At 44.6% G+C, this 27,617-nt stretch overlaps 2 protein-coding genes across 7 annotated transcripts in view; one reads left to right on the top strand and one right to left on the bottom strand.

Annotated features, from left to right (window-relative positions):
* The first annotated feature begins 830 nt into the window (after nucleotides 1-830).
* On the top strand, nucleotides 831-7,026 carry fam166b (family with sequence similarity 166 member B). The gene is made up of 6 exons (XM_041243938.1): nucleotides 831-1,100; nucleotides 2,543-2,769; nucleotides 3,249-3,415; nucleotides 3,991-4,123; nucleotides 4,404-4,625; nucleotides 5,458-7,026. Exons 1-6 carry the CDS (start codon nucleotides 1,033-1,035, stop codon nucleotides 5,547-5,549), a joined length of 909 nt encoding a protein of 302 aa, XP_041099872.1. The 5' UTR covers nucleotides 831-1,032; the 3' UTR covers nucleotides 5,550-7,026.
* A 318-nt stretch (nucleotides 7,027-7,344) lies between these two features.
* LOC121310327 (iporin-like) overlaps nucleotides 7,345-27,617 on the bottom strand; it is a 50,790-nt gene continuing 30,517 nt past the window's right edge. For 2 of the 6 annotated variants that reach the window (XM_041243577.1, XM_041243626.1), the window contains exons 2-12: nucleotides 23,779-25,945; nucleotides 20,620-21,297; nucleotides 19,649-19,837; nucleotides 17,256-17,399; nucleotides 15,683-15,759; nucleotides 14,791-14,965; nucleotides 13,762-13,867; nucleotides 12,657-12,703; nucleotides 10,971-12,066; nucleotides 10,342-10,515; nucleotides 7,345-10,001 (exon numbers count right to left, since the gene is read on the bottom strand). In XM_041243577.1, coding sequence (XP_041099511.1) covers nucleotides 9,818-10,001; nucleotides 10,342-10,515; nucleotides 10,971-12,066; nucleotides 12,657-12,703; nucleotides 13,762-13,867; nucleotides 14,791-14,965; nucleotides 15,683-15,759; nucleotides 17,256-17,399; nucleotides 19,649-19,837; nucleotides 20,620-21,297; nucleotides 23,779-25,825 — 4,917 coding nt within the window. In that variant the 5' untranslated portion in view covers nucleotides 25,826-25,945 and the 3' untranslated portion in view covers nucleotides 7,345-9,817. Of the gene's footprint in view, nucleotides 10,002-10,341; nucleotides 10,516-10,970; nucleotides 12,067-12,656; nucleotides 12,704-13,761; nucleotides 13,868-14,790; nucleotides 14,966-15,682; nucleotides 15,760-17,255; nucleotides 17,400-19,648; nucleotides 19,838-20,619; nucleotides 21,298-23,778; nucleotides 25,946-27,617 lie in introns of those variants that run through there. The other 4 variants (XM_041243647.1, XM_041243687.1, XM_041243673.1 and 1 more) reach the window with 4 other exon arrangements.

Consider the following 27,617-nt stretch of genomic DNA (forward strand, 5'->3'; position numbering starts at 1 on the left):
ATGAGCCCTCCTGTTTAGATGCAAACTTTGGGTTGTTTTAGGAAGCATATTGTAAGTGTGTGAGGTAGAGGACCCTTTCACTAGCTTAAGTTACCATATTTAAAAATGTTTTTTTTTTTTTTTTTTTTTTGTAAATAAAGTTTGATAGGTATGAAACTTTAATAGATTGCTGTTAAAATAAAACCTGTGTTGAACAGTTTTATGAATATCAAAGTGAATTGTATTTGTAAATACAGACTGAAATCCTTCTTTGAAGGACTCCGAAGTTAAAAGCTGTGAGTAATATCTAAAGGGTCATATTTTCAAAGCGTTTACTCCAGTCTTTAAATGGCGCCTGTATTTTTTTCATAGGTACAGTATGTCTGTTAATTTGATAAAAGTAGAGCAGGTCTATGCTTTACCAACTAAAGAACTTCTTCTATCAATCATGCAGTAAGTATTTCTGATGCGAATGGACGTATATGTAGAATGCGATGGATTAATATTGATAATACAGGTGCTCTAGAATAACATCGCCAATTCCAACAGATCATTATGGAATACTGACATTCATATATATTTATATTTTTGTAGAAATTGTTTTAACACATATATAATAATAATAATAATAATAATAATAATAATAATAATAATAATAATAATAATGTAGCATTCAACAGGTATGTTAGTGTTGTATTTTACTACCCCTCATAATACTTGAAACAGAATGAATTTACTTTACGTCATCACTAGTACTGTCCCGTTTAGCAGTCGGCCACTGTGTGTACATTATTTATTTATTGCGGCTTGTGTGGTGAACGGGAGCACAAGTTCAAACACTCGACCACTCCCACCGCTCTCTCCTCTCCCTGGCTTCAGGGAGTCACAAGTAGCAACCATCTACAAACACACAACTCAGGAATATGCGTTACATTTGTCTGTCAATGGCGTCAGCGTTCACTGAGGTTTGAGGAGTCGGCGAGAACCAGAAACCCAGGTGTTGTGAACTACTGAGAATTATATGATTTGAGATAAATAGACTTCAGCGTCAGGATGGAAAACGAATTCCCTCCCAAAATTAGCACAGTGTTAATGACTCCAGATCCCCATTACATTCCAGGGTAAGTGCAGTATGTATGTTTATTTGTTTATTTATTTATTGTTTGAGTGGAACGGCATTATACACCTTTATGTATACCGTACATATAGAAAAAAACGATAGCATAAATGTAAAATTGAATCCAGCTATAAAAGTCTGGTAGTTTATTAACTTTTAAAGTAGTCCACATTGTTGTTGTTGCTGCTATTATTATTATTATTATTATTATTATTATTATTATTCGTTGCTAGAATTGATGTTCCGTCCTTTTAAAACGCCAGTCGATTGTATGCATAATTAACGCGCCTTTGTTTGTCTGAACCTCATGTAACAGCGCTTACCAGGACAACTCGGCGTTAGTTTAGACGTTGCCCGTGACAACCAAGTAACCCAGACAGCTCTGCCTGTGTGAGTGTACGTGTGATGGCCATGGGCATGCATTATTTCATTCTATATAGAACACAATGTCCTTGTTAGTAGCGCAACATGATAGAAAACAAAGAAAATAACGCCTTTTAGTGCAGACTGGTTATATTTGCTTTAATTATTATTATTTTGTATTTGTTTTGCATAGGAGTTTTATCCATTCCTAGTTTTACAATTAGTTTAATCAGATATAATTGAGTGTGTTGCCTATATACTGTTACCAATAATATATTAAAACCTGGAATGGATGCAACTGCTATGCAATAGGATTCTTTTATTTCCATTCATGTTTTTGTTTGTTTGTTAACTTTTTTTAAGGTACAATCTTGAAGTAAAGGGTACTTGTAAAAGCATCAAGTCAGTACCACATAACAGGAGTTAAAAACCAAAAAAATCTTCTAAGGTTTTCATTGTCTGCATCCATTTAGTTTTTAGCTAAAAACTTGTTTAGACAAAAACTGTTGACTGCCAAGGATTTTCATATCATACTGATATCAAAGTGCAACCTCGTTCTCCCACAGGTGGCCCCTGTTCTTCCAGAGCACAAGGCACTGTCACTGTCGGGGTTCCCCACTCGATTGTGGAATTTGAATCACATTTTCTGCACAGAGTTTCAATGCTGTATTTGAGTTTTTTGGCATTTGTAAAGTGGCATGAGAATAATTCTGTATTTTAACTGGCAGACCCTAACTAATTGAATAAAGTGAATTCTCTGCTATTTGCATCCATCTGAGTTTACAAGACACATGGCAAATTCCAATCATTGTGCCCAACTCTCAGAACTGACTAATACTATGCTCTCTCCATGTCTCAACCAATCCAGCATAAGGATAGAGAGAAAGAAGCAGACTTTAAACCAACGCAAAATACTAAATTATGTGAGATGGGGGACCATTTATCATATGATATTGACATAAGGGTTTGACAATATCCTGAGATATTCGTGACCTAACATCCCTCCTCCCACCCCCCCCTTCAACGAGCCATTGTAGTTTCCCTCGTTACAGCATGATGCATGGTGGTGTGTTGTCCTGGCAGGTATGGCGGGTACTGCCCCCAGATCAAGTACACCGTGGGGAACACCTACGGCAAGCTGACCGCCCGGCTTCTCACCAGCCCCGAGGTGAACCGCTCGCAGAGGCTGATCCTGCAGTCCAGCCGCGTGCAAACCACTGACCCGGAGACAGCCCCTCAAAATGAGATCTGGAGGAGCCGCCGTCACGGGGGCCAGGCGGAGATGGAGAAGATGATACCCGGATACACTGGTCTGTGTTTTCACTGCATTCACCTCTAACTACTGTAGGTGCTCTTCCTTTTAGAAACTGAGCAAATGACACAGAGGCAGCTACAAGTGTCCCATCATTTGAATGGCCAGTAATTTCAAGGTTTCACTGTGTTTGATAACTGCAATGTTAGGCATGTTGATAATAAAAAAAAAGTAATCATATTAAAGTTTATGCTGAGCTGGGATTTGACATCTATTTAGGGGTTAGTTTAGACCATCCTGTCCCAGCTGGTAACTACAGTAGTTATCTTTGTTGGGACAAGTGTCTTGGAAGGTTGTTTTTGTGTTTCACAATTCAATAATTCACAAATCTGGTTAATTTACAGTTAGGACATTTTTATGGAGTTTTATGCATTAGGTTACATCAGCTTGTGTCTTATCAACTGACTCTAATTAAAAAAAAAAAAAAAAAAAAAAAACACCACATACTTTGTTTTATTCTCTTGTATTTTTATATAGGGTTCATTCCCAAAAGCCAGAACTACTTTTCCAAGACATACGCGGAAATGTGCCGGGACGCCCTGACGGACTTTGAGAGGGAGCGGCAGCGCAGAGCTGACAAGGTGGTGTCACCCCACACCCTGCAGGCCAGGAAGGCTGAGAGGGGCACAAAGCAGGAGCACAAAGTAAATCCTTCTCAGAGATTAACACCCAGCATGAACACAGGCAGTAGAACAGTAGTACCCTGGCCAGGTCGCCTTGTCGATTCCAGAGCCCTGCATCCAGTGATCCGAGCTGGATTTGTAAATGTACTGTTTTTCCAGAATTCTGCCCTGGTTTTTAATGTGTAAACACAAAACTGACAAAGGCTCACCAAGTATAAAATGGTTTATATATATAGCAAATTTATGGGAAAGTAAATAAATATCTCAAAAAGTGATAGTAAACTGGGTTTGCTCTTTTTAAGAACGTTTCTTATTCCAATTTCCAAACAAACAAACTTCTGTTCACAATAGTATTCTCTGTTAAATATGTTTTATCTTTCTGGCATTTTGATGGGGGATTACTTGTTTTACAACAGGCACACAAATGGAAGTGTGTTTTTTGGCAGGTGATTTTGGAGCAGAAAAAATATTTAGAATATTTATGTCTCTAAACATGCCATGTATCACTTGTTCTTAAAATAAACTTTTAAACAAAATCTTGTAGCTCAGCAGAATGGAGCAGGGCATAGCTAACTTAGTCATGTCTTTCCTCCCAGCTCCCCCACTACAGCACCCCTCTGGCTCCAATTGTGAAGGAGGCTGCCCCCTGTCGCTTCAACAGTGAGTGGCACCCGCATGGCTCTCCGTACTTCATGGAGAATGAAAGTCCCCACAAATACTTCATTTCAGGTGAGACAGATGGGGATGGGGATGGGGGTATTGTTGACAGTTTCTGTAGTGATTTGTCATCCCAGGGTTTGCACCGTTTATTTACAGCAAGACCCAGAAGTTTTTATACAGTACCTGGAAGGAATCAAGTACAAACCGGACGACCCTTAGCAAGCTGAATGGCCTCCTCTAGTTAACAACATTTGGCATTCTCGTTTTCCCCATGTCAGCCCCAAGAGGTTGTGCACTGGGCTGCAGAAATCGTTCTAAATAAGTGTTAAGTCTTACCTTGTCCATGCAGGTTTCACAGGGTATGTCCCCAAGGCTCGCTTCCTCATCGGCAGTGGCTATCCCATCCTCACAAACCGCGCCCTGGTTCACTTCACCAATGAGTTAAACCAGAGCAAGTTAGGACCAATCACATTTAAGCAGCGGCCAAGGGAAGACCACAGTTTGCCCTACATCTCACAGATTTACCCCTCCAATCTGGGTCTCCTGCCCAAATACACCGGCCACGTACCAGGTAAGAAGACACCCACGATGGCACTGGTTTCATCCAGCAGGCCAACACCATAAAGACACCACAATACTGGATACCCTCAATGGGGGATTATAAATCTGAGCAGATTTAGCTTCACCAATACAATATTGAAAATGTAGGAAGTTCACCTACATGATGATACCAAGAGCAGCTGTCTCTTCACTAACCCCGTTCTTATCATCACTGCGAGCAGCTGTCTCCTCACTAACCCCGTTCTTATCAACACTGCGAGCAGCTGTCTCCTCACTAACCCCGTTCTTATCATCACTGCGAGCAGCTGTCTCCTCACTAACCCCGTTCTTATCATCACTGCGAGCAGCTGTCTCCTCACTAACCCCGTTCTTATCATCACTGCGAGCAGCTGTCTCCTCACTAACCCCGTTCTTATCAACACTGCGAGCAGCTGTCTCCTCACTAACCCCGTTCTTATCAACACTGCGAGCAGCTGTCTCCTCACTAACCCCGTTCTTATCATCACTGCGAGCAGCTGTCTCCTCACTAACCCCGTTCTTATCATCACTGCGAGCAGCTGTCTCCTCACTAACCCCGTTCTTATCATCACTGCGAGCAGCTGTCTCCTCACTAACCCCGTTCTTATCAACGAGCAGCTGTCTCCTCACTAACCCCGTTCTTATTATCACTGCGAGCAGCTGTCTCCTCACTAACCCCGTTCTTATCATCACTGCGAGCAGCTGTCTCCTCACTAACCCCGTTCTTATCGTCACTGCGAGCAGCTGTCTCCTCACTAACCCCGTTCTTATCATCACTGCGAGCAGCTGTCTCCTCACTAACCCCGTTCTTGTCGTCACTGCAGGATACAAATACCAGTACGGTCACACCTTTGGACAACTTACCACCAATGCCCTGGGTTCCAGCACCCTTCAGAAACAGGTAGCAGCTCACTGAAGGAAAGCCCTGAAGCACATTCACTTGTTCATCCAATTGATACCATCTGTACAATGGAACGGATGGCTGTTTTGTTCGTGTTATTATTTAAAGGGTTTGCAGTTACATGATTCTGTGTTGGTGTTGTCCGCTTGCCTTGCTGGACACAGGGACCTCCTTGCTTTGCACAGTGCTTTATATCCGACTTGATGTGTCGTCATGAACAGAGCCTTAACAAATCCATGACACATATTACACACCCTGCTCGCTTGCAGTTCAGTCCTGTATGTTATCTCCCAGATTTCTGTATAAGCAATTAAGGGATTCAGTTAAACTGATCGAAAAAACAATTACATTACTAACTGATTACTAATTATAAAACGCTTATTAACAAAATACAAGCGGCAATTATGGCCACAGAAATTGAGGTGATCAAGGTTAAAGACCCAAATGAACGGACAGCGTTACCTAAGGTAGTGTTCTGTATTCCAGTACCCCATTCACACCACCTACTGTACGAAGTCACTGAAAACGTGACTGAATGAAGTGGGTTGCACATTATTTAGGTAGTGGGGGGGGTGCATGCATAGTGTCGAGCTGAGTGGGTAAAACTGAAAAAAAATGTTAATGAAAAAAGATTTTTAACAAAATTATCGACTTTAAAAATTTAATTAAAACCTACAACAAAAGTACTTTTTACTTGATTTTTAATCTTAGGCTCAATGATAAAAAATCTATTCATTTTCACAAGGCTGTACATGTATGTTAAAAGCAATAGAAGCTATATTTTCACCAGTCTTTAATTAACTCCTGTTTTTTGGTTAGTATGACCAAGCTTGACCCTTGCAAACATACCTTGGTGGCTATTGACTCTTCTGGGCAGCAAAGCAAAGTCAGGAACCCATCAATGTACAGTTATTACTGCAATGTGGTCTGTTTTTTTAATTGCATAATGATAAGGTACTTTCTGGTATTGAAAGTATGATTTTTTTTAATTACAGACATACAGGGAACCCTGGTTATACTATAATTGTTTTTTAAAACTTCTCTAAGTTTTATTCCGATAGTTTTGTCCAACTTGATTGTGATATCACATTCAATACAGAGTAAAGCACTGGTAGTGACAGTGAAGGTCCCTGGTGAAGTGCTCTGGTGTTGGTATTGCGTGTAACCCTCTATTAATTATTGGTATTACAAATGCATTATTTAAAAAAAAAAAAAAAAAAGTACGAAACAAAACAAAATGTTCAGCTTTATTTGCCTGGAATATTTAACACTTTTAACGTGTGTAAGTGAATACACTGTGTGTAGGGCATATGAGATCTCGTGCAGTTTGGACGTGAGGATGGCAATGTGAAGCAGAGCGGTCCTGGCTGTTCAATGATCTCTATTATATTAAGAGACCCTACACCACACATATTAACGTATTATAAATCACAGAAACCAAGATTGTAATCTGTAACTGTTATTAAATAGAAAAAAAGTGATGTATGTTCTATGCACGGGAACTGTGGATTTCTTGCACATGAGTTATGATTTACAGTGGAAATTGTTTAAAACGGTAAGCTGTAAAGGCTCCTCAATCGCTTTTTTGTGGTTTAGAATGTGAAACAGTTAAGCGACTGATTTAGAGAAACTATGTCTTGCTTCGATAACATTGCAGGATAAAACTGATTTGGGTCCATCCAATGGGTTCATTCCGTTAGTTACAAGCGGTCAGCTCAAGCAGCTTGAATGTCATTCCCACAGAAAGTGAGGACGGACTTCTTAATTAATACAGTGATCACACACAAAAAGAACTGACAAGACACTGGTGTGGGGCTGTGTTCACATGAGCACCTTGTAATTATTATTCATCATAAATTAATAATAATGCCATACACATTATATAGCATGGGTAAAATAAGACATTAGTGCCACTTGGCATATATACAAGCAAGCGGTATAATGTTATACCAACCAACAAAATAATAATAATAATAATAATAATAATAACAACAAGACACCTGCTTCTCCCTTTGTAGTCTGTGATCCTCTTGCTCAAACATCAAGCGATTAAGAAGGATTCAGCTCGTGTGTGTGTGCAGGTCCAGGCAGTGCTGCCAACTCCACAGAACTGCATTCCAGAAAAGGCACCAATACTGTCTCACCCACTCCACCCCGTCTAATACTGCCTGTCATTTCTGCCAAGGATGTCAATGGAAAGCAAGGTATGGAGGAGGGGTGCTCAGGTGCTTCCACTCCTGGAATGTAGCCAGATTCCAGCTCTGATTCCCTGAGGGTTAATCAGCTATCATCACCAGCTCTCGCTAGCCTGGCACGAGCAACACGAAAACCATGCGCATCTCGACTGTCGCACTAAACATCTGGACCGTCTGCCTGCCTTTGTGATTGGTACAGAAGTACACACCATTAATGTGCGTCTGTCATTCTAACTTTAATACTTATGCAAAAAACTAATAATGAGTATCTGTAAACTTTACATGTTCCAAGTTAAGACCACTGTTTAAAAAATCGTTCCACTCAGTTGCTTCTGATTTGATTTAGGATCTGTAATAATCTGGACCCAATTCTCAGTCCTGGGTTTAATTCAAGACCAGGTCTCTCTGGAGACAGCCAGGTCATTAGTAAACACGCTACACCAGCCTTAGATTATCCTGAACTCATGGTAGTCTTATCCTGACTAAAACTCACATCTCCTGAACTGAAGATCAAGATTTAAGGCCAAAATATTGCCAAATCCGTGGTCTGAATTCAATTGCATTGTGCTCAAGGCAACACGACTGGACTAACCCAACGCAAACAACATGCTCTCCAAAAGGTTTGTAGCTGACTGGCAAAACTAGGTTCTAGAGAATCCTGTGCAGAAGCCCTCTCCACTCAGGACAGCACCACTTCTCCCAGTCCACCCTATTGTACCTGCTTTCCTTTACATCCTTAACAGTACTACTGCACTCCACTGCAGCTGCACAATAAGTTACATTGTTAATAAATAAATAAAATGCAACACTATATATATATATATATATATATATATATATATATATATATATATATATATATAAAAGCTATGTTTCCCCTCAAGTCCCAACCCTCCTGCTGAATGCACATGGTAGCAGTCATCATGGGATGCAAGGAAATTAGAAAGACGGCTTGCCATGCTGACACATGCGCAAGGTTCCTCCACAGATCTCCAGCAAAGCAAAAGTTTCAGTTTCCTCCACCTGGAAAGTCCAGATCCTGCCTAATTCTTCTCCAACATGGGCACGGGATCCGGATCTCCTTCCTCCGCATCCTGGAAATGATGAAACAGAAAGCCATCCTGCCACAAGCACTCCAAGCTCTTCAGCGCACCCACTGGAACAGGGCTGCATCTGTGAGTGCTCACTGATTAACCCATCCTGCTAAATGCAGGACTGAGCACCCTAGCATCCTGAAAACAGACCTAACTTGACAAAGAAAGTTATCCACACAACAGACTGTCCCACTCTATATATTTGCATCTATCTAGTGCTAGATTGACTGAAACTTTCTCGAACCATCCAACTGAATCAGATAAAGTTGAGGAGGAGCAATCCCATCGAGATGAGTTCAACATTAACAGGTTCTATAGAAAGGTCTTCCTGGACAGGGGTTTCAATTGATGCATGTTTAACCATACCCACAAGCATATTCATGTTAAATGTGCAGCAGGGCTAGAAACTTACTTTGGCAGCCAACTGTATATGCAGAAGAGAAGCCTTTTCTGACCAGAGACCACTGTCGGAGGCATTCATTTCTAGCCTTGTACCACATTTTTGTCATTGTGTGCTTATCGCCATCTGTTTATTCAATTTTTGTGTTAAGAGATATAAGTTTGTTACTCCAAGTAGGAGAAGTTGGAAACAAAGAATGGTAAATATACAAACATTATTCAGCTATATGAATCTACTTCACTACTGATGTTGAGCAAACCTACTGTAGACTGGGGGGAGAAAACTGATCCAACAACTGTAACCAACTTGCAGCAACAAGCATGCAGTACAAATATGTATAAAGTCTGAATCTTCTTCTGGAAGTTTGTACATCTCATTTCTCTGTGCTGTTAAGCTCTAGCCTTCATGATCACTTTGCAGATCTGACAAATAGATAGATAGATATAGATACTAGACAGACAGATATAGCTGTGCATGTACTGAAGTATTTAATGGTGGCTGAAGAACAATGCAGTGGGCAGTTTTGGATTGGCAATGCAGAGAGCCTCGGCTCTCTCTGCTGTAGTGGTTGTCGTCCCCCCCAGGCTCTGTGGTTCAGTTGCTGTCACGCTCAGGCAGGGTGACGTAGATGATGGGAACGAGCCCAGAGAGCTCCCCCAGCATGCAGTGCAGCCACTCTGGGTCAGCCCGGCCCAGCACTCTCAGCACGTCCCCCTTGTTGAAGCTCAGCTGACCCGGCTCGGTGGCGATGTGGTGACACAAGGCCCTCACCTCCCTGCTGGGGAAATGGAGGAGGGGGTCAGGTAACATGGTAGCAGGGGTGAACACAGTGTGTTTATACAGGAACACACCAATGGGATAAATCAATAATGCACTGGGTTGCACCAGAGTAAAAACTTAGTTAAAATGTAAAGCCTCTTCTAAGATAATGTGTAAAAGCAGAGAGTTTGAGCACTGCAGGTGCCACCGAGTCCTGGTCCTCAGCCCTGTGGGCAATTCATCCACCACTGTTTTACACTTCCAATATTCCACTTTCTGGATAGGCATGACAAATTAAACAAAACCAAAAAACAATGGTTGACCCTGGTTCTGCCTGAAGTTATATCAGTGTATGTTACCATGGAGCTTGTTGCTTGGGAACCTGTGCTTCCTGTTGTTGCTTTGAGCCCTGTTCCCCTACTGGGGGTGAGGAGTGTTCCAAAGGGGGAGTGTCCTTGCGCTTCCCCGCCCCCACTGTCTGTGCCATCAGGTCCAATACTGACTTATCCAGACTGAGCCACCCCGATGGCAACCTGGCAGGGACAATATATTGAATAATCACAGTACATATTGAAATAATCACAGTATGCATAAAATGCTCTGATCTGAGGCTCCTTACTGTGCCTCCCATAGATTTAAGCAACTGCAATGTGCTTATTATAAGCCTTCATTGGTGTGTTGTACTCTGATTAAGGAACTAGCTGAAACATTTATCTACCAGCTGTCTATTTTAAAACACACTGATTCAGAAGGCTGTTCAATACTAAAATTAGTTTCAACTGTCTTCTAGTTATTTTTCCTGCCTTTTAAAAAATGACTGTCTCTAGTTTGAGAAAGCAGCCACTTGACTGGCTAAATTCTGGGTACGAAATCCAAATAAGATACATTTTCAGGCAAAATAAATGAACTAATAAATGTAAAATAACCTTGTCATTAAGCACCCTCATCTGCATTCCTCTCTGCTCCTCTGTGAACCCCTGTGTCTCACCTGCTCGTCTGTGTCCTGGCTGGCTGCTGTTCTGTTCTCTGTGTCTTGACTGGAGATCTGACTCCAGCCCCGAAGAGCCTCCCCCAGCGCAGCCCCTGCAGCCCCCCTGGGCTCTCCAGCCCCTGGGGGGCGTTCTTCTCTGCAGCCTGCTTCTCTGACTCCTTGTCCTTGCTCTGCTTCAGTTCATGGAGCACTGACTCCGGAGGGCTACCCATCCACGACGGCTTCCCTTTCTCCTCGGAGCTCAGCTCCTTCCTTGCCTCCTGTACAGCCTCGGCCCCCTCCACCACTCCCTCTCTGGGCGGTGGTCGTGCCTGCCTGCCTCCCATATCCAATGCGGATCCACCCCCTCCTCCTCCCAGCTTGGTGTTGCACCCCTGGTGGTGGCCGCCGTTGGCCTCTCCAGCGGGTTTCTTTCTCTTCTCCCACTTGATAAACTTCGAGCCCTCATTGCAGTTCTCAATGTACACCTGGGAGCTCTGCATTAGCTGGTACCACCATCCCGCCTCCCTGTCCTTCTGCCTCACCCCCTCGGGCATCTGCTGCTGCTCTGTCTCATTCTCCTTCCTCCTCTCACGCTCACCTTCCTCTCTTTCCCACCACGACACTTTGCTGGCTACTTTCGGCCTCTCTCCCGCTGCCTTCGGCTGCCCATCCCCTTTACAATTTGCCCCAGGATCTCTCAAAGACTCCTCTCCTGTCTCTGTGAACCCTTTCCTCTTTTCTCTATCTGTCCTCCTAGGTGAGGCCTCTGTGGCTTTCAGCTCCGCCCTCAGGCCTGCACTCTCGCTCCCTGCCCCTTCTCTCCGGGACTCGGGGGCCCCCTCTCTGGCCGAGCCTGCCCCCCAGCCCCTCATGAGCTGGAAGGTGGAGCGGACTGACTGCTCCAGGCCTTGGCCGGCTGAGCACAGCTGCTCTTTGCGCCGGAGCTGCTCGTGGCCCTTCTGCAGCAGCCGGTGCTCAAAGAGCAGGTCCAGGTCGAAGGGTAGCAGGGATAGGGGCTGCAGCAGAAGGAGCAGCTCCTCGAACAGAGGTTGGCACATCCCCTGAGACAGGGGTAGGAAACCCCACGGGTGGTAGTGTGCCGCCACAATGTCTTGGAGAATGAGAGGTATGATAGATGGATTAGGGGGAGGAAAGAGAATGGGAGGGGTGGACAGAAAGAGAGAGAGAAATGAGAACATTTTGTTATATTTCAGTTTCATTTATGTAACAAAGGAGCCACTGCAACCTGTCCACGGGTAGCAAAGTCACTGTCACTGTAATTTAAGAGCGATAAGCCTAAGCAACAAATACCACATTATCTCCTCCAGAAATGGAATGAAATTATCTTATAAAACTATTATATCAAAATAAAAAATTTAAGAATTTCTACAGACATTTATTTTCTTCTGACATAACACTTAATCTGCCCTGTCATGCAGCAATTAAGAATGCTGATGGACGTGCAATAGAGTGATGTATCGACTGTTTGACAAAAGAGACCAATCCACTACCTCAGGGATGTTAACAGGAATGATTCTGGGCTCGGATCCCTGCCTGACAAGACCCCCTCAAGAGAAGTACACTGTCTATACAGTATATTAGCCTCTTACAGCAGTAAAACGAAGAAGAAGCAGTAGGGCAGCCCACTAACACAAGCCATGACTCCTGCTCCAGGCACAGGGCTCCCTGATGAAATCTTACCTTCATGTGTATACAGGTGGTTGAACCAGAACTCCAAAGACCTGATACTGAAAAGCAAAAGGGAAGAAGGGGAATTACCTATATGAGAATTCCAAACAAAAGAATTACATTCCTGTCTGATTCATTGAACCTGTGCACCCCTGCAGCATTCCTTCTCCACATTGCTAAAATGTACTTTAGTTCCCTATTTGCAGTGTGCCTGTTGGCTCTGTTAGCAGCATCAACACGGTGTACTTCTTTGACTCTGCTGGATATATGTCACCATGTAAGACACCAGGCCACAGGGTCCCAACTCCCTGGTTTATTTTTCCAATTTGTTTGCAGCCATCTAGTTGCTAATTTGGGTATAATGCACACCGCAGTCAGGTATCTTTCCCATTTAGATAGATTAACAGAGTAAGAAATGCAACACAGAACAAATGTGCTGCTTCTTACATCCACTAGAGGCATCTTTTTGCAGCGGGGGGAGGTTAATGGCTACACTCTGGTGCACAGGACATGCTCAGATTAGACATGTTTCTGAGGGCTCTGTTCAAGGCTTTACATTGATGGCTGACACAGAAAATGATACACAAAGTTAATCTAAAGAAGGATGATACTTTAATTGTGATATTTCATACCCGTATCAACTATGACATATCATCTCTTTATAATCTCTTTATAATAATTGGCTGTACAGCTATGGCTAAAAGTTTAGCATCACCTAATTTAGATATTTTATTTATCATGTAATCAAAGAAACTACAAAAAGATATTGCAAAAGTCTACCGGAAGCCATAATAGTAGTACAGTATTTCAAGTTAGATTTCAAAATGTCACATTTTTCCATTTTTTCAGTTTTTCATTAAGTATATGGAAAACTACAACGCGCTATGTAATTCATTATGTTAACATAACATTATTCAGCAGGTTTCACTCAACTTTATGAAGCAAAATGAGTTCATTCTATAGGGTGATGCAAAATTTTTGGCCACAGCTGTGTTGCATTCATGCTTATCATGCATTTTTTGTCTTCTGTAAAAACACGTACACACCAGTAAAAGAAAAATGCTGTAGAAAACAAAGCTGTGTAAATTCAATCGAAATACAATTCAGATGTACTCACTTGAGGAGTCCGAAGATGAAAGCGTTAAACCGCATGCTGTGATTGGTCAGCTCTGAGTACTGGCTGATCTTACTGTGCAGACTGTGCAGCACTTTGGTGGAGGGTCCTGTGGGGAGGCAACAAAATAAATTTCTGTCGTGAGGCTGAAAGTGATAATTACTTTGGAATGAAAGAAAGCTATACAGAATATTTACAGAGGACTCAAAGCAGCAAGAGAATTTGCTTGCAGTCCACCGTTGTGATTGCAAGGTGTAAATCATACAGTAGTTATCATGTTTAAGAGGGAACTCCACTTTGAAAAAACTGGCATTGATAAAGCCAGTACTAGGGAAAAGAATTGATATGGCCATTAAACACAGTTATAGAAACTCTAACCTCCGCTAACAAAGTCCTAATTCTTAACCACAATTCCACACTGCCTCCCAGTCACTCAGCTCTAACCATTATTCCCCACTGCCTCCCAGTCACTCAGCTCTAACACTATTCCCCACTGCCTCCCAGTTCCTCACCTCTAACCAATACACCACACTGCCTCCCTCCCAGCTATAACACTAATCCACACTGCCTCCCAGTCCCTCAGCACTAACCTCTGGACCGCCCTGCCTCCCAATCAATCAGCTCTAACCAGTAGATCGTCCTGCCTCCCAGTCACTCAGCTCTAATCACTAGACCACACTGCCTCCCACTCAGCTCTAAACTCTAGACCACACTGCCTCCCAGTATCTCAGCTCTAACCACTAGATGACACTGCCTCCCAGTCTCTCAGCTCTAACCTCTAGACCACACTGCCTCCCACTCAGCTCTAACACTATTCCACACTGCTTCCCAGTCGCTCAGCTCTAACGTCTAGACCACACTGCCTCCCAGTTCCTCAGCTCTAACCACTAGACCATACTACCTCCCAATCCCTTAGCTCTAACAACTAGACCACCCTGCCTCCCAGTCTCTCAGCTCTAACCAGTAGACAGCCCTGCCTCCCAGTCTCTCTATTCTAACCACTAGACTGCCCTGCCCCAGTAAGAGTGTTACCGAGCTGCGTTGAGGCCTCCACCAGGCTCCAGGGCATGTTCCTGCGTTGCCCAATGATCATGTCCAGGACGTAAGCTTTGAGCCCGTCCAGCAGGACCTCTCGGAGTGCAGGGCACAGGTACTTCAGGATCAGGTGGCCCACATTGGGGCTCACCGAGCTGTTCCCCAGCTTAGCCTGCAACACAAACATCTTTCAGACTAGTGAATGCTTTATTTGCTTTGGTGCTTGTGAATTAATCAAGGGGCTATGGTACCAACTTTGTTCTTGCCATACGAGCATTCTCTCTCAGCTCTGTGAACAAGTGCACCTCAGTCCTGAACTGAGCACCCCCCCCCCCCCCCCCCCCCCTCCACTCCGTCCAGGACCTCTCTCAAGCAGAGACTGCCAGTGCCGACTGTGTGATGGTTTCTGATGTGGATTCCACTGGGGGATACAGTTTGCTGAAATCATCAAACTCATTGCACAGACAACAAGTGTTTTTCTTTTAACCCATGCAAGTGAATTAGCCCACTGCTCCACCTAGATCCACTTACATTTGTACTTTTACTACATATTTTATATGGATCATTTCATTTTTCATATGATTTTAGGTCTGAGTTCTATTCAAATGATTTGTTTATTTTTATGTTTATTTTCTATTCTTATGTGTGAGCTCCTACAAACTTAAGAGGCTTGAGGAATGGAGTAAACAAAATTAGCTGCTACTTTTGAATGCAATTCAATTAATGATGTGAATTTTGGGGCCCTTCCTCTGCACTGACAGGCAGCAGCTTCTGTGGGAAGCCTGCTGTTGTGCTAGTCCTACCAGCAGAGGTCACTACTGCTCAATGGGTTTGCATTTAAAGAAGACCTATGCTGGTCAAGCATGGAAAAATACTAAGAAAGTGGTACCTTTACTCCAGGATCCCGGCTGGTTCCAAAATGGGCCACGATCAGATCCACTGCAGTGTTAATAGCCTTTACCAGACCTAATGAAGAAAGCAGCAATCAGACCATGTTCCCATCTGTGCATTATATCATACAGGTTGTGCTACAAGGATGCTGGAATCCCTCATTCCCAGGCAGTCTCCAAAATATAAAGTTACAATCAGTCCGAGTTCAGTGATGAAAGGATGTGCCACACTGAACACTGATGGGGCTGTGTCTGATGAAAGGATGTGCCACACTGGACACTGATGGGGCTGTGTCTGATGAAAGGATGTGCCACACTGGACACTGATGGGGCTGTGTCTGATGAAAGGATGTGCCACACTGAACACTGATGGGGCTGTGTCTGATGAAAGGATGTGCCACACTGGACACTGATGGGGCTGTGTCTGATGAAAGGATGTGCCACACTGGACACTGATGGGGCCGTGTCTGATGAAAGGATGTGCCACACTGGACACTGATGGGGCCGTGTCTGATGAAAGGATGTGCCACACTGGACACTGATGGGGCCGTGTCTGATGAAAGGATGTGCCACACTGGACACTGATGGGGCCGTGTCTGATGAAAGGATGTGCCACACTGAACACTGATGGGGCCGTGTCTGATGAAAGGATGTGCCACACTGAACACTGATGGGGCCGTGTCTGATGAAAGGATGTGCCACACTGAACACTGATGGGGCCGTGTCTGATGAAAGGATGTGCCACACTGGACACTGATGGGGCCGTGTCTGATGAAAGGATGTGCCACACTGGACACTGATGGGGCCGTGTCTGATGAAAGGATGTGCCACACTGGACACTGATGGGGCCGTGTCTGATGAAAGGATGTGCCACACTGGACACTGATGGGGCCGTGTCTGATGAAAGGATGTGCCACACTGGACACTGATGGGGCCGTGTCTGATGAAAGGATGTGCCACACTGGACACTGATGGGGCTGTGTCTGATGAAAGGATGTGCCACACTGGACACTGATGGGGCTGTGTCTGATGAAAGGATGTGCCACACTGGACACTGATGGGGCTGTGTCTGATGAAAGGATGTGCCACACTGGACACTGATGGGGCTGTGTCTGATGAAAGGATGTGCCACACTGGACACTCCACCCCACCCTAGACCAAGCCTTTCTGACACAACTGAGGAATAGCTTTGTGTATAAACTGTACAGACACTAGACAGACACCCCACCCTAGACCAAGCCTTTCTGTCTCAACTGAGGAATAGCTTTGATAGACACAGACAGATAGACAGACAGACAGACAGACAGATAGATAGATAGACAGAGATAGATAGATAGATAGATAGATAGATAGATAGAGAGATAGATAGATAGATAGATAGATAGATAGACAATGGAAATAAGTATTGCATAGCAGTTTCACCCCTTGCAGGTTTTACTACAAGCTTGATTAGCCAGGGTGTACAGGCAACAAGCTCAAGTATGTCTTATTAACCTCCTAGTTAATCAAACTGCTATGCAATAGGATCCTTATTTCCATCCCTGCAGATGGACGGATGGGCATCTCCCTCACATTTCTTCTGTAGGAGGTCTATGGAGATGGACTTTGTGGTGGCGTCGGGGGACAGACAGAACTCGTCCGGAGGTTTCTCTGCCAGGGAGAAGTAGTCTGGGAAGAAATCGCTGCAGTAGTTCTGCAGCTGCTTCACTGAGTGACCTGCAGCAGAGACACAAGCACACACACACCACAGTGTCAGTTAGGTAGGAGCCAGCTCACACAGTACAGAGATCTGGAGTCCTGTCTGCAAGGCACTCTCGGCAACTTGGACTGCACACAGACTGCACAGAACAGCACTGCAACAAGCAAAACAAAGCAAATAATAACACAGGCAAAAAATACTATCAACTAAAGCAAAAAGCAATATTCCTACAGGGCATAAAGAAAAACTAATAAGAAAATGGAAGGAGATTTTATCCCAAGTAGACAAAACAATGCACACAACAAAATACACCTAAATACACTGTATCGTAAAAATAGAAAGGGTTGGACGACGTGAACCTTTCCAATCATTCAAATGCAGTACTGTCAAAAGTTTTAGGCAGTTGTGAAAAAATGCTGTAAAGTAAGAATGCTTTCAAAAATAGACATGTTAGTAGATTGTATTTATCAATTAACCAAATGCAAAGTGAGTGAACAGAAGAAAAATCTAAATCAAATCCATATTTGGTGTGACCACCCTTTGCCTTCAAAACAGCATCAATTCTTTTAGGTACACTTGCACAAAGTCAGGAATTTTGTAGGCATATAGTCAGGTGTATGATTAAACAATTATACCAAACAGGTACTAATGATCATCAATTCAATATGTAAGTTGAAACACAATCATTAACTTAAACAGAAACAGCTGTGTAGGAGGAATAAAACTGGGTGAGGAACAGCCAACTTCAGCTAACAAGGTGAAGTTGCTGAAGACAGTTTACTGTCAAAAGTCATACACCATGGCAAGACTGAGCACAGCAACCAGACACAAGGTAGTTATGCTGCATCAGCAAGGTCTCTCCCAGGCAGAAATTTTAAGGCAGACAGGGGTTTCCAGATGTGCTGTCCAAGCTCTTTTGAAGAAGCACAAAGAAACGGGCAACGTTGAGGACCGTAGATGCAGTGGTCGGCCAATTAAACTTACTGCAGAAGATGAAATACACATCATGCTTTTATCCCTTCACAATCGGAAGATGTCCAGCAGTGCCATCAGCTCAGAATTGGCAGAAAACAGTGGGACCCTTGTACACCCATTTACTGTCCAGAGAAGTCTGGTCAGAAGTGGCCTTCATGGAAGACTTGCTTCCAAAAAGCCATACCTCCAGTGTGGAAACAAGGCCAAGCAACTCAACTATGCACGAAACACAGGAACTGGGGTGCAGAAAAATGGCAGCAGGTGGTCTGGACTGATGAGTCAAAATTTGAAATATTTGGCTGTAGCAGAAGACAGTTTGTTTGCTGAAGGGCTGGAGAGCGGTACACGAATGAGTGTCTGCAGGCAACAGTGAAGCATGGTGGAGGTTCCTTGCAGGTTTGGGGCTGCATTTCTGCAAATGGAGTTGGGGATTTGGTCAGAATTAATGGTCTCCTCAATGCTGAGAAGTACAGGCAGATACTTATCCATCATGCAATACCATCAGGGAGGCATCTGATTGGCCCCAAATTTATTCTGCAGCATGACAACGACCCCAAACATACAGTGAATGTCATTAAGAACTATCTTCTGTGTAAAGGAGAACAAGGAATCCTGGAAGTGATGGTATGCCCCCCACAGAGCCCTGATCTCAACATCATCAAGTCTGTCTGGGATTACATGAAGAGAGAGAAGCAACTGAGGCTGCCTAAATCCACAGAAGAACTGTGGTTAGTTCTCCAATATGTTTGGGCCAACCTACCTGCCGAGTTCCTTCAAAAACTGTGTGCAAGTGTACCTAGAAGAATTGATGCTGTTTTGAAGGTGGTCACACCAAATATTGATTTGATGTAGATTTTTCTTCTGTTCACTCACTTTGCATTTTGTTAATTGATAAATATAATCTATTAACATGTCTATTTTTGAAAGCATTCTTACTTTACAGCATTTTTCCACACCTGCCTAAAACGTTTGCACAGTACTGTATAATCATTTAGTAATCACAAAAATCCTTTATACACCCATTAATTGGGACTTTCTCCTTAGTTTACAGTTCTTCATCTCTCATAACACTGTCCTCTTTCATAATTGAGCACAACAGGGCTGCATTTAAATCATTTCCACTTAATTTAACGCCCCCAGCATCTTTTTATGGAATAATCAGACTAAAGAAATGATCGATTATATAATGTTATTGAATAATCGAATGGATAATCGATTTAAGGAACCCTCAAACACCCCCCCCCCCCCCCCCCCCCCCCCCCAGTTCAAGAGAGACATTCCAGAGCAGCACCATTCAGTCTGGAGTGGCTGTGGATGGCTGAGGCAGGGAAATCAAACACATTTCGACGGGCCAGTCTGCTATCTGGCTTCCTGGTGTCCAAACTGCCTGCCAGCTGGGCCGCCAGCGCCTGCTCCAATCCCAGCGGGTTCTTACGACGGTACTCACGCCACTTCAGGGCCTGCAGTGACAGTTGGTGAGCTGCCAGGTGCAACGCAGCGGTCAGAGATAGAGAGATAGAGATAGAGAGATAGAGGTAGAGAGACAGAGAGAGATAGAGACAGAAAGACAGAGGGAGGCAGAGACAGAAAAACAGAGAGAGATAGATGGACATAGATAGAAAGACAAACAGTGAGACAGAGACAGAGGCAGAGAGAAAAGGGAGAAGGGGGTAATGGGAGAGAAATAGAGGGGGAAGAAAGACATTAAATAAGTTAATTAAAGGGAGGAAAGCAGAAGCAGATACAAGCTAGATGGTTAGATACCAGGCAGAGAAGCACACTTACAGTGTAGGGGTCTATTTAATTGATCTAAACAGTGGCGGGTCTTAATACCGCCACCATTCAAATCAATACAAAAAACAACTCCTTGAAGTGTTATGTGTTGTTACTGAAATAAATAAATGCATTAAAGAAGCTTGCAGTGTTAGAGGTGTTTGTTGTCATAGAAAAAAGTAATTTTACAATGTGATGGCAGCATTAAAATTGTCATTGTTTAGATCCATTGAATACATCCCAGAGTGTTTAATAATAAATACAATATTAGACTTGCATTAACAAGGAAATAAGAACGTTATTTATGGGGAAGAAGAAACTGAAAATAATAAGAAAAAAATAACTTTGAAAAAGTATAGAAATAAACATTTAGGATGTCCCACGGATATTATTTCCACCTGTGATGTGAATTTGGTGAATTTGAAAGCACAACAGGTTGACAGTTGCGTTGTCACTATCGTTATTGCTATAGGTTAACAGATGGTGTACCGTTGGGTGTCCGGGCTGGTTCATTGCTCAGCATGTTGCTTGCTTGGACCCCATCGCTGCTTCTGCTCCTCTGCTGTGGCTCCAGGTGACCCAGCGGGCTGCACCCGTCGGTAGACAGCGTCGGGAGTGAGTTGCGATGGAGGCAGTATCCAGAGAGGGCTGTGTCTTTGCTCAAGGGCTGGGTTGCCTCCTCCTGCTGCTGCTGCTGCTGCTTTGGCCCCTCCCAGCTTTGGTCTCTAGTTTGGCTGGCCATGGCAGGCTGCACCGTGCCGGCACTTGGCCGGATGGGGAGGAGGCCGGCGGACAGCGGGCAGGAGCGGCTGCGACGGGGCTGGCTCGAGGATAGCCCCCTGTCTGGAGTGGGGGTGCAGGTGGAGCAGGTTTCCGAGCTGAGGGTCCAGTTGCGCACTGGGGAGTAGCTGCCCAGCGGGGATGGGCGCACCGTCTCGGGGGCCGCTCTCCTCGTCCTGTGCTCTTCCTCCCTCTGCGAGCCCCTGTCCCTGGCAGGCTGCCCACTGGGACGGCTGTACATCTGGCTGACGTAGTCGCTGAGGAGGGGTCGCAGCTTGGAGGGCTGCTTGCTGAGCTGGTGCTGGAACACAAAGGGCTGTATGGGCAGGGTGGTGGGGCGCTGCTCTTTGCTGTAGCGCATTACTGGGTTGCCTTCCGAGGCACCTCCTTCAGGCAACAGACAGCGAGGGACAGAGGGACAGGAGAGACAGGGAGAGAAAGAGAGAGACAGAGAGAATAGAGGGGATGTTGTAAAAGGCAGGGTAGCAGACAGACACACACCAGCAATACTGTAGCGTGGATTTTTAACATGCCTTCCAGCAGAAATTGCACTCACAGTAAAGAAAACCTGCTTTATAAAAGTGAAGATTGAACGTTACCCTCAAGAGTAAACAGGTGCCACATGCAGATATTACAGATTTATTTTTTTATATTTATTCATTGCTATTTGTTGTATGAATCTAGTAATACAAACTCTATTGATACAGTAATCGCGCTGGTTTGTCATTTTTCCTAGAAACATCAAACAGATACCACTTTACAAAAATATAAGAAAACAACAATACTAGTATATAAGCACACTAAATGCAAGCAAAAAACAAAACTAAATATACATATTTTCAAAAGATACAGGCAGGAACAACAGCTTGAGACCCTGCTGTCCTTTACGCACTCACACACACCACCAAAACCACAGAAACAACTGACACTGGTGAAATTCAAGTTGAAAAGGACACGGCAGTCTTGTGAAGGAGTTCGAGTCTATACTGTTTACCAAGCAGCTACATGTTCGGCAGCAGTTCTCCTAGGTCACGATTGCACAATGTGCTTGTGTGTCACATTAGAAGCCACTGACGTTTCCACAGGCCTTGCTCTGACTGCAATAGTACTGAGAGCCAGAGGGGACAAACAAGCTGCCTGCTTGTAGTGCCAACAAACAACACAGAGCGGGCCAGCCCTGCAAGCACACCCTGTCTGGAACTCAAGATCACTGTAATAACATTAGAATTGCTGCTACAGTGCCGTTCAACCACAGACTCGTTACACAGCTGCCGTAGTCTACTACATTTGCTGAAGCTTCATTATACTTCCCACATGGGCTTTCAACAGAACAGAAAATGATTTCACTTTTCCTTTCTTTCTTTCTGAAGAGGGCTGAATCGTTTCTTTGCACTTGTACTCGCCAGTAATTTGGACTGCTGTTGTTGTTAACCTTTCATGCTTTCAGTTACATACTTTTACACTTCCTCAGTGTTTATAATACTCAACATGGACAGTATATAGCCACAGCAAACTGAAGCGTTTAGCAATAGACTAGGGGCTCTGTTCATATAGCATGCTTTGTTTTCTGGCAGATGCATTCTCTGTAAGGGAGTGCTTCCCAAACAAAGCTTGGGTGCTTTGCTGCATGTTTCTATGCAATGTCAGTCTGACGGGAGGGTCACTTGCTGCAGAGCAGGACACATCTGTGCATCAGGACTGCTTAACATACTGGACTATGTTACTGAAACTCCAGACATTTCACACGTCTACTGTTCCGGAAAACTTTCATATCCAGTGCCATTAAAATTATACTGAAGAACTACAACTGTACAACTGTAATGCAAAAATACTGGTAAATGTTGTCTGATATATTTAAAATGTTGTACAGAACAACACAATAATTATTAAGTGTTTGAACAAAGTACTCCTTGATTATTGCACAGTGGTTCCATGAAGTGTTATTGGTTCCATGTAGCGAGGGACTGGGAGGCAGTGTGGTCTAGTGGTTAGAGCTAAATATACCATTCTTCTTGTACCAGTCAGTTACGGTAGTAGAAACCATAAAATGTTGTTTAAAAATATACCTAAACAAAACAGTTAGTGTAACTAGCTTCTGATATCTGTGATTAATCTGAGACCCAAACAGAATCAATGGGGCTCAATAAGTCAAGCTACTGTATATACAATTATCTTAGACCTACACAATATCAGTAATTGCTATTTTGCTTATTTAGAAAAATTACAATACTTACAGTATGCGGAACATGTCTATATCTTGCTTCCCCACTTTGTATAAACAAACCGCTTAAGTACAATCTTCATAATTTCAGCAAGATAAAGCAGTCTCATTTGTACAGACACTGAGTCACAAAGGTCTCAATAAAGTTAATCTTACATCCCTGCTGATTTACAATAGCTAACCCTTCGTACAGGCTCAAGGTCCAGGCTGCTCTATATGTAATACTCACACAGGAAGCATTTCAAGAATTCATTTTACGTAACATGAAACTAAACTTTAACTATTTCCGACCTACAACTTGAAAGAAAATGTACCTACCAGGAACATACTGTACATATGCCTCCACAGCTGTAAACACAACATCTATCAGAGCTATCAGTATCATGATTACCATAACCTTGCTGCACCGCATGCACTTATAAACAGGACAGACAAAGAAACAGGTTCCTCCAAATATTCCCACATTGGATATGATGTTTTCTAGATACAAGTAAAAATAGAAGTGTGATGCACGTATGTCCATAAAGACAGAGAGACAGGAATCTTCAAACATCCTGAAATTCTGATACCAGCGGGGGTGAAGATAAGAAATAAAGTATAAAAGACCCTTTCATGTTACACTGCCAGCTACCCAATGAGACGCTTACCTTCTGCTTTAGTTCGGGTCTCCCTGGCAGATCTGGGGGAGTCACATAGGGGTCTAGGGGGCCCCTGCTGAAGGGGGTTTCCTCCCCCGGAGGAGGTGATAAGGTCACAGCTGCCCTGCCTGTAGCAGCGCACAAAGGGCATGGGTGGCAGGCTGTGACTCTCCCCACAGTGGCGGGGGAGATGGAGCTCGCCGACTGGGGAGAACTCCAAGGAGGTGGAGGAGTCTGTGCTGGTCCTCAGAGGCGGGGAGCCCCCTCCCACGCTGCTGCTCTTCTTCTTGATGCGGGCGATCTCTGCGAAAGACGTGACGCGACGGGGAGGGGAGGAGCGGTGTGAGGAGGAGCAGTGTGAGGCACTCTCACTGAGCTTGACCGGGCAGCTCAGCATGCGTTCCAGAGTGCCCAGTCGAGAGGAGGGAGACCTGTCCAGATTGCGGTCGTAGCTTCTGGACCGTGTTCTCCCGTTGCTCATGTTGGGAGGAGAGATGTTGACATAGACTTGACCCTCAATGACGTTCCTGGACGTTTCTGAGCCCTGCGTGTGTTCCTCTTCCTCCACCTCTTTCTCAGGCTGCTCTTCTTTCATCACCTCTTGGTTGTCCTCCGGCTTCTGGAAGAGGTAGTACTCTGTGGGCTGGCTGGGGCTGCTCTTTGTGTGCTCCTCCGAGCAGCTGGTGATGGAAGACCCAGCAGGGCTCGGGGAGGACTGGGAAGACAGGTCGCAGGTCACCAGCTTGTAGTAGTTCTGGGTGGCCACCACCAGGCGAGCTTGGCTCTGGAAGCAGGAGGTGAGGTCTGAGCCTTCGGACAGGGAGGGCCCGCCGCCACAGTGGAGGTGGTAGGAGTTGCAGTTGGCGTCCAGACCCTGTGGACTCTGTTGCTGCTGTTGGTGTTTGTGACAGCAGCTGCAGGTCTTGCTGCCTTGCTCCTGGGAGGAGTCCTCCTTGGGTTTGGTAGGGGAGGTGTGCAGGTCCAGGTAGAAGGCTCCCCCAGCTTCAAAGTGGCTGCAAATAGAGGAAGTGCAGGACTGGTCCCCGGAGTTCAGGTTGAGGGGCTTGGAAGGCCCACCGTTGTTCATCTTGTTGTAGATGGCGCTGAAGTTGACCAGCACCCCATCTGAACTGTTGCAGGAGGAGTCGCTGACGTAGCCCATCTGCTGGTCCGTAATCTCCGAGGGGTCGGAGAAGCTATAGAAGCAGCAATGGCAGCGTTGGGAGGAAGGCGCCATAGGGAAGTCTGAGCTGGAGCAGCAGCTGCAGGCCTGACTCTGTTGCCCATTCCTCAGCTGGTCCTCGTCGTCGGGAGGGCTGGCGTTCCACTCCTGCTCCCCGCAGTCCATGGACAGCGTGGAGCCGCTGCTGCCGTGCCGTCGTTGGCAGTCATATCCCACAATATCCAGGCACTCTGGCAGCCGTTCTGTATTTTTAGAACCAGCAGTGACATCGCTGGCATCGTGGTTGGTCTCACCAACTTCCTGCCCCTCAGCTATGACCGGTCTGCCAGCCACACCATTGCAGGTCTTGTGCGTTACCCCTACTCCGTTGTGCAATAGGAAAGGCTCTGGCGCAAATGTAAGGTCATGCAGATGGAAGGAAGACTGCTTGCCCATGTGGGTGTTGCTGTTACCGTGAATATGGAAGGAAGAGGCCTCCAGGTAGCCATCCAGACTGTTGTCTTGTACTTCTTCCCCGGAGTTCAGGAGAAAGGGGTTGTGCCGTTGTTGGTTGGCTTTGGCTACTGGCTCCCTGCTCTTGGACTGAGAGGGAGGTTCCTCTGAGTTATTGGAGGAGGAGAAAGAAGAGGAGTCACTGACAACACTGCCCCTGCCACTGGAGGTCTGGATCAGGCTGCTGTAAACCAGCGCCTCTTTCTGCTGGAATTCCTGCTCGGGCAGTGAGGTGGTCCGGGTCAGCCCCAGATCAGACTGGCAGAAGGGGCTAGCTCGCTTGACAGAGCCGCAGCACTGCCTGTCCGGGACCTGGCAATGCACCAGAGGGATGTGATGGACGATTAGGGTCTCCCCTGACAGTTTGGGAGGGCTGTCCATGCTGTCTCTGTCGCCAGTTCAGATTAGCAGCCCAGTGTGAGGATCCACACATCGGGGACCATGAGACGGCGGGTTCCAATACGTCATGGCAAAGACGTCATCGGGGTGTCGGCCAAACATCTAAAAAGGGAAATACAGACATGTAGAATTAAGTAGGGGAACACACTCTATATATCATAATTAGTCTGTGTACAGAGATATATGAAAAATTTTGGAATTCACAGTTTATGTCTTCAGTAACAATAGGTAACAGCTATTTATAAGTGACAATAATTAATAAGCCATCAGGAATATTTCTACCAAAATATGTGATTAACATTTTTAGTTATCAGTTTATTTACTCTTCAAGATAACTGAACTGACCAATACAAAACAAAAACAAGTGTAAGATGATTGCTTGTGTTGTGATACATGGTTTGCTGTGAAGACTGATACCCACAACTGTAGTTATATAACACATCTGCGGGACAAATGTATGGGTTGAATTAAAAAGAGGACAAGCTTCAGCCTTCTTGCTGGATAAACAGCTGGTGAAACACAGCTCAATGTACTGTCGGTTGCTGTAAAGACACACAAGACCCTGCTCAGATTAAACCATGACACAATGAAATCACTTTCGTCTCTCAGCTCTTAACACAAGGCCTCACTGCCTCCCAGTCCATCAGCTCTAACTACTAGATCACACTGCCTCCCAATCTCTCAGCTCTAATTATTAGAACACACTGCCTCCCAATCCCTAAAACAGGATTAGCTGAAACTGAGAGTCAATGTGCTGCAGCTCTCTGACAATCACCCTGAGAACCCAAAGCTTTCAATGGGATTAGAGGGGGACACCACACCTGAGCACTCTCAATACCCTATCTGAATTACAACAATGATACTGAAAGAAGAATGTGAAACCAGCACTGGCATTCACAAACCAAAATGAGAATAAAATCAACACTGATGGTTTTCTTTGTCTTTGTGAGAGGTTATTCCTGCTACATATTAATCGGACCATCGATTCTTGTTCAGTTCCTAGCTTATTGTTCCCAGAAAGACATCCAGACAGCTCTTGAAGGATCTCAAGGAATCAGCTGTAACCAACCATTCCATACACAGACCACTCTGTGTAGAAAAGTGTCTCCCGTCTTCCACCCTGAATCTGTCTCCATGTCAACTACCAAATGTGTCCCCACATCATTTGACAAAATAGAATTTAACAAGCTTATACTGTCGACAGAAAAAAGGAACCAAAACAGTATGTCCTTCAACAGTGACGTCATATCCAAAGTGGACAGCTCTGCCTCCATAACACCACTCTCTTGTCACTAAACAAAACAAAGCCACAGAGGTTCACAAATCCAACAATGAGTGTTTGTTTAGAAACAGTAGAGACAGAATACAGAACCTCTAACATGTTCTGCCAAATATCGAAATAACAGAGCGCTTTGTTGGTCATCAGCTACACCCTGTCTTCACCTCACTGCTCAGAGTAAGAAAGAGAGATTTATATTCTGAGAATGGTGTCGTGTAGGGCTGGACGATAATGACATTTTCAATTATCGATTATTGGCTAGCTCAGATAATCGATTTTCTTGAATCTTGTTTTAGCTCCCATTAATTGAGACTTTCTTTTTAGTTTAGAGTTCTTCCTCTGCGGCACTGCAGAAGCCCTGCTGTTGTAAATAGTATATATGTGTGAATGTAAGGTTGGCAGGGATGGAGTTAAATCTGTCCCTGCCAACAATCACAGGTGTGGCCATTCCCCAATTAGAGGTAGTTGATGTTGTGGGGAGTGGCCACATGATTA

The sequence above is a fragment of the Polyodon spathula genome, chromosome 1 (assembly GCF_017654505.1).
Source record: "Polyodon spathula isolate WHYD16114869_AA chromosome 1, ASM1765450v1, whole genome shotgun sequence".
NCBI classification, from domain to species: domain Eukaryota; kingdom Metazoa; phylum Chordata; class Actinopteri; order Acipenseriformes; family Polyodontidae; genus Polyodon; species Polyodon spathula.

Bases quoted from the DNA above. Each gene is read 5' to 3' on its own strand.
- fam166b (XM_041243938.1), top strand. From the start codon at position 1,033: ATGGAAAACGAATTCCCTCCCAAAATTAGCACAGTGTTAATGACTCCA. The intron at 2,770-3,248 runs GTCTGTGTTTTC...ATTTTTATATAG, and splicing joins GATGATACCCGGATACACTG to GGTTCATTCCCAAAAGCCAG. The intron at 3,416-3,990 runs GTAAATCCTTCT...CTTTCCTCCCAG, and splicing joins GCACAAAGCAGGAGCACAAA to CTCCCCCACTACAGCACCCC.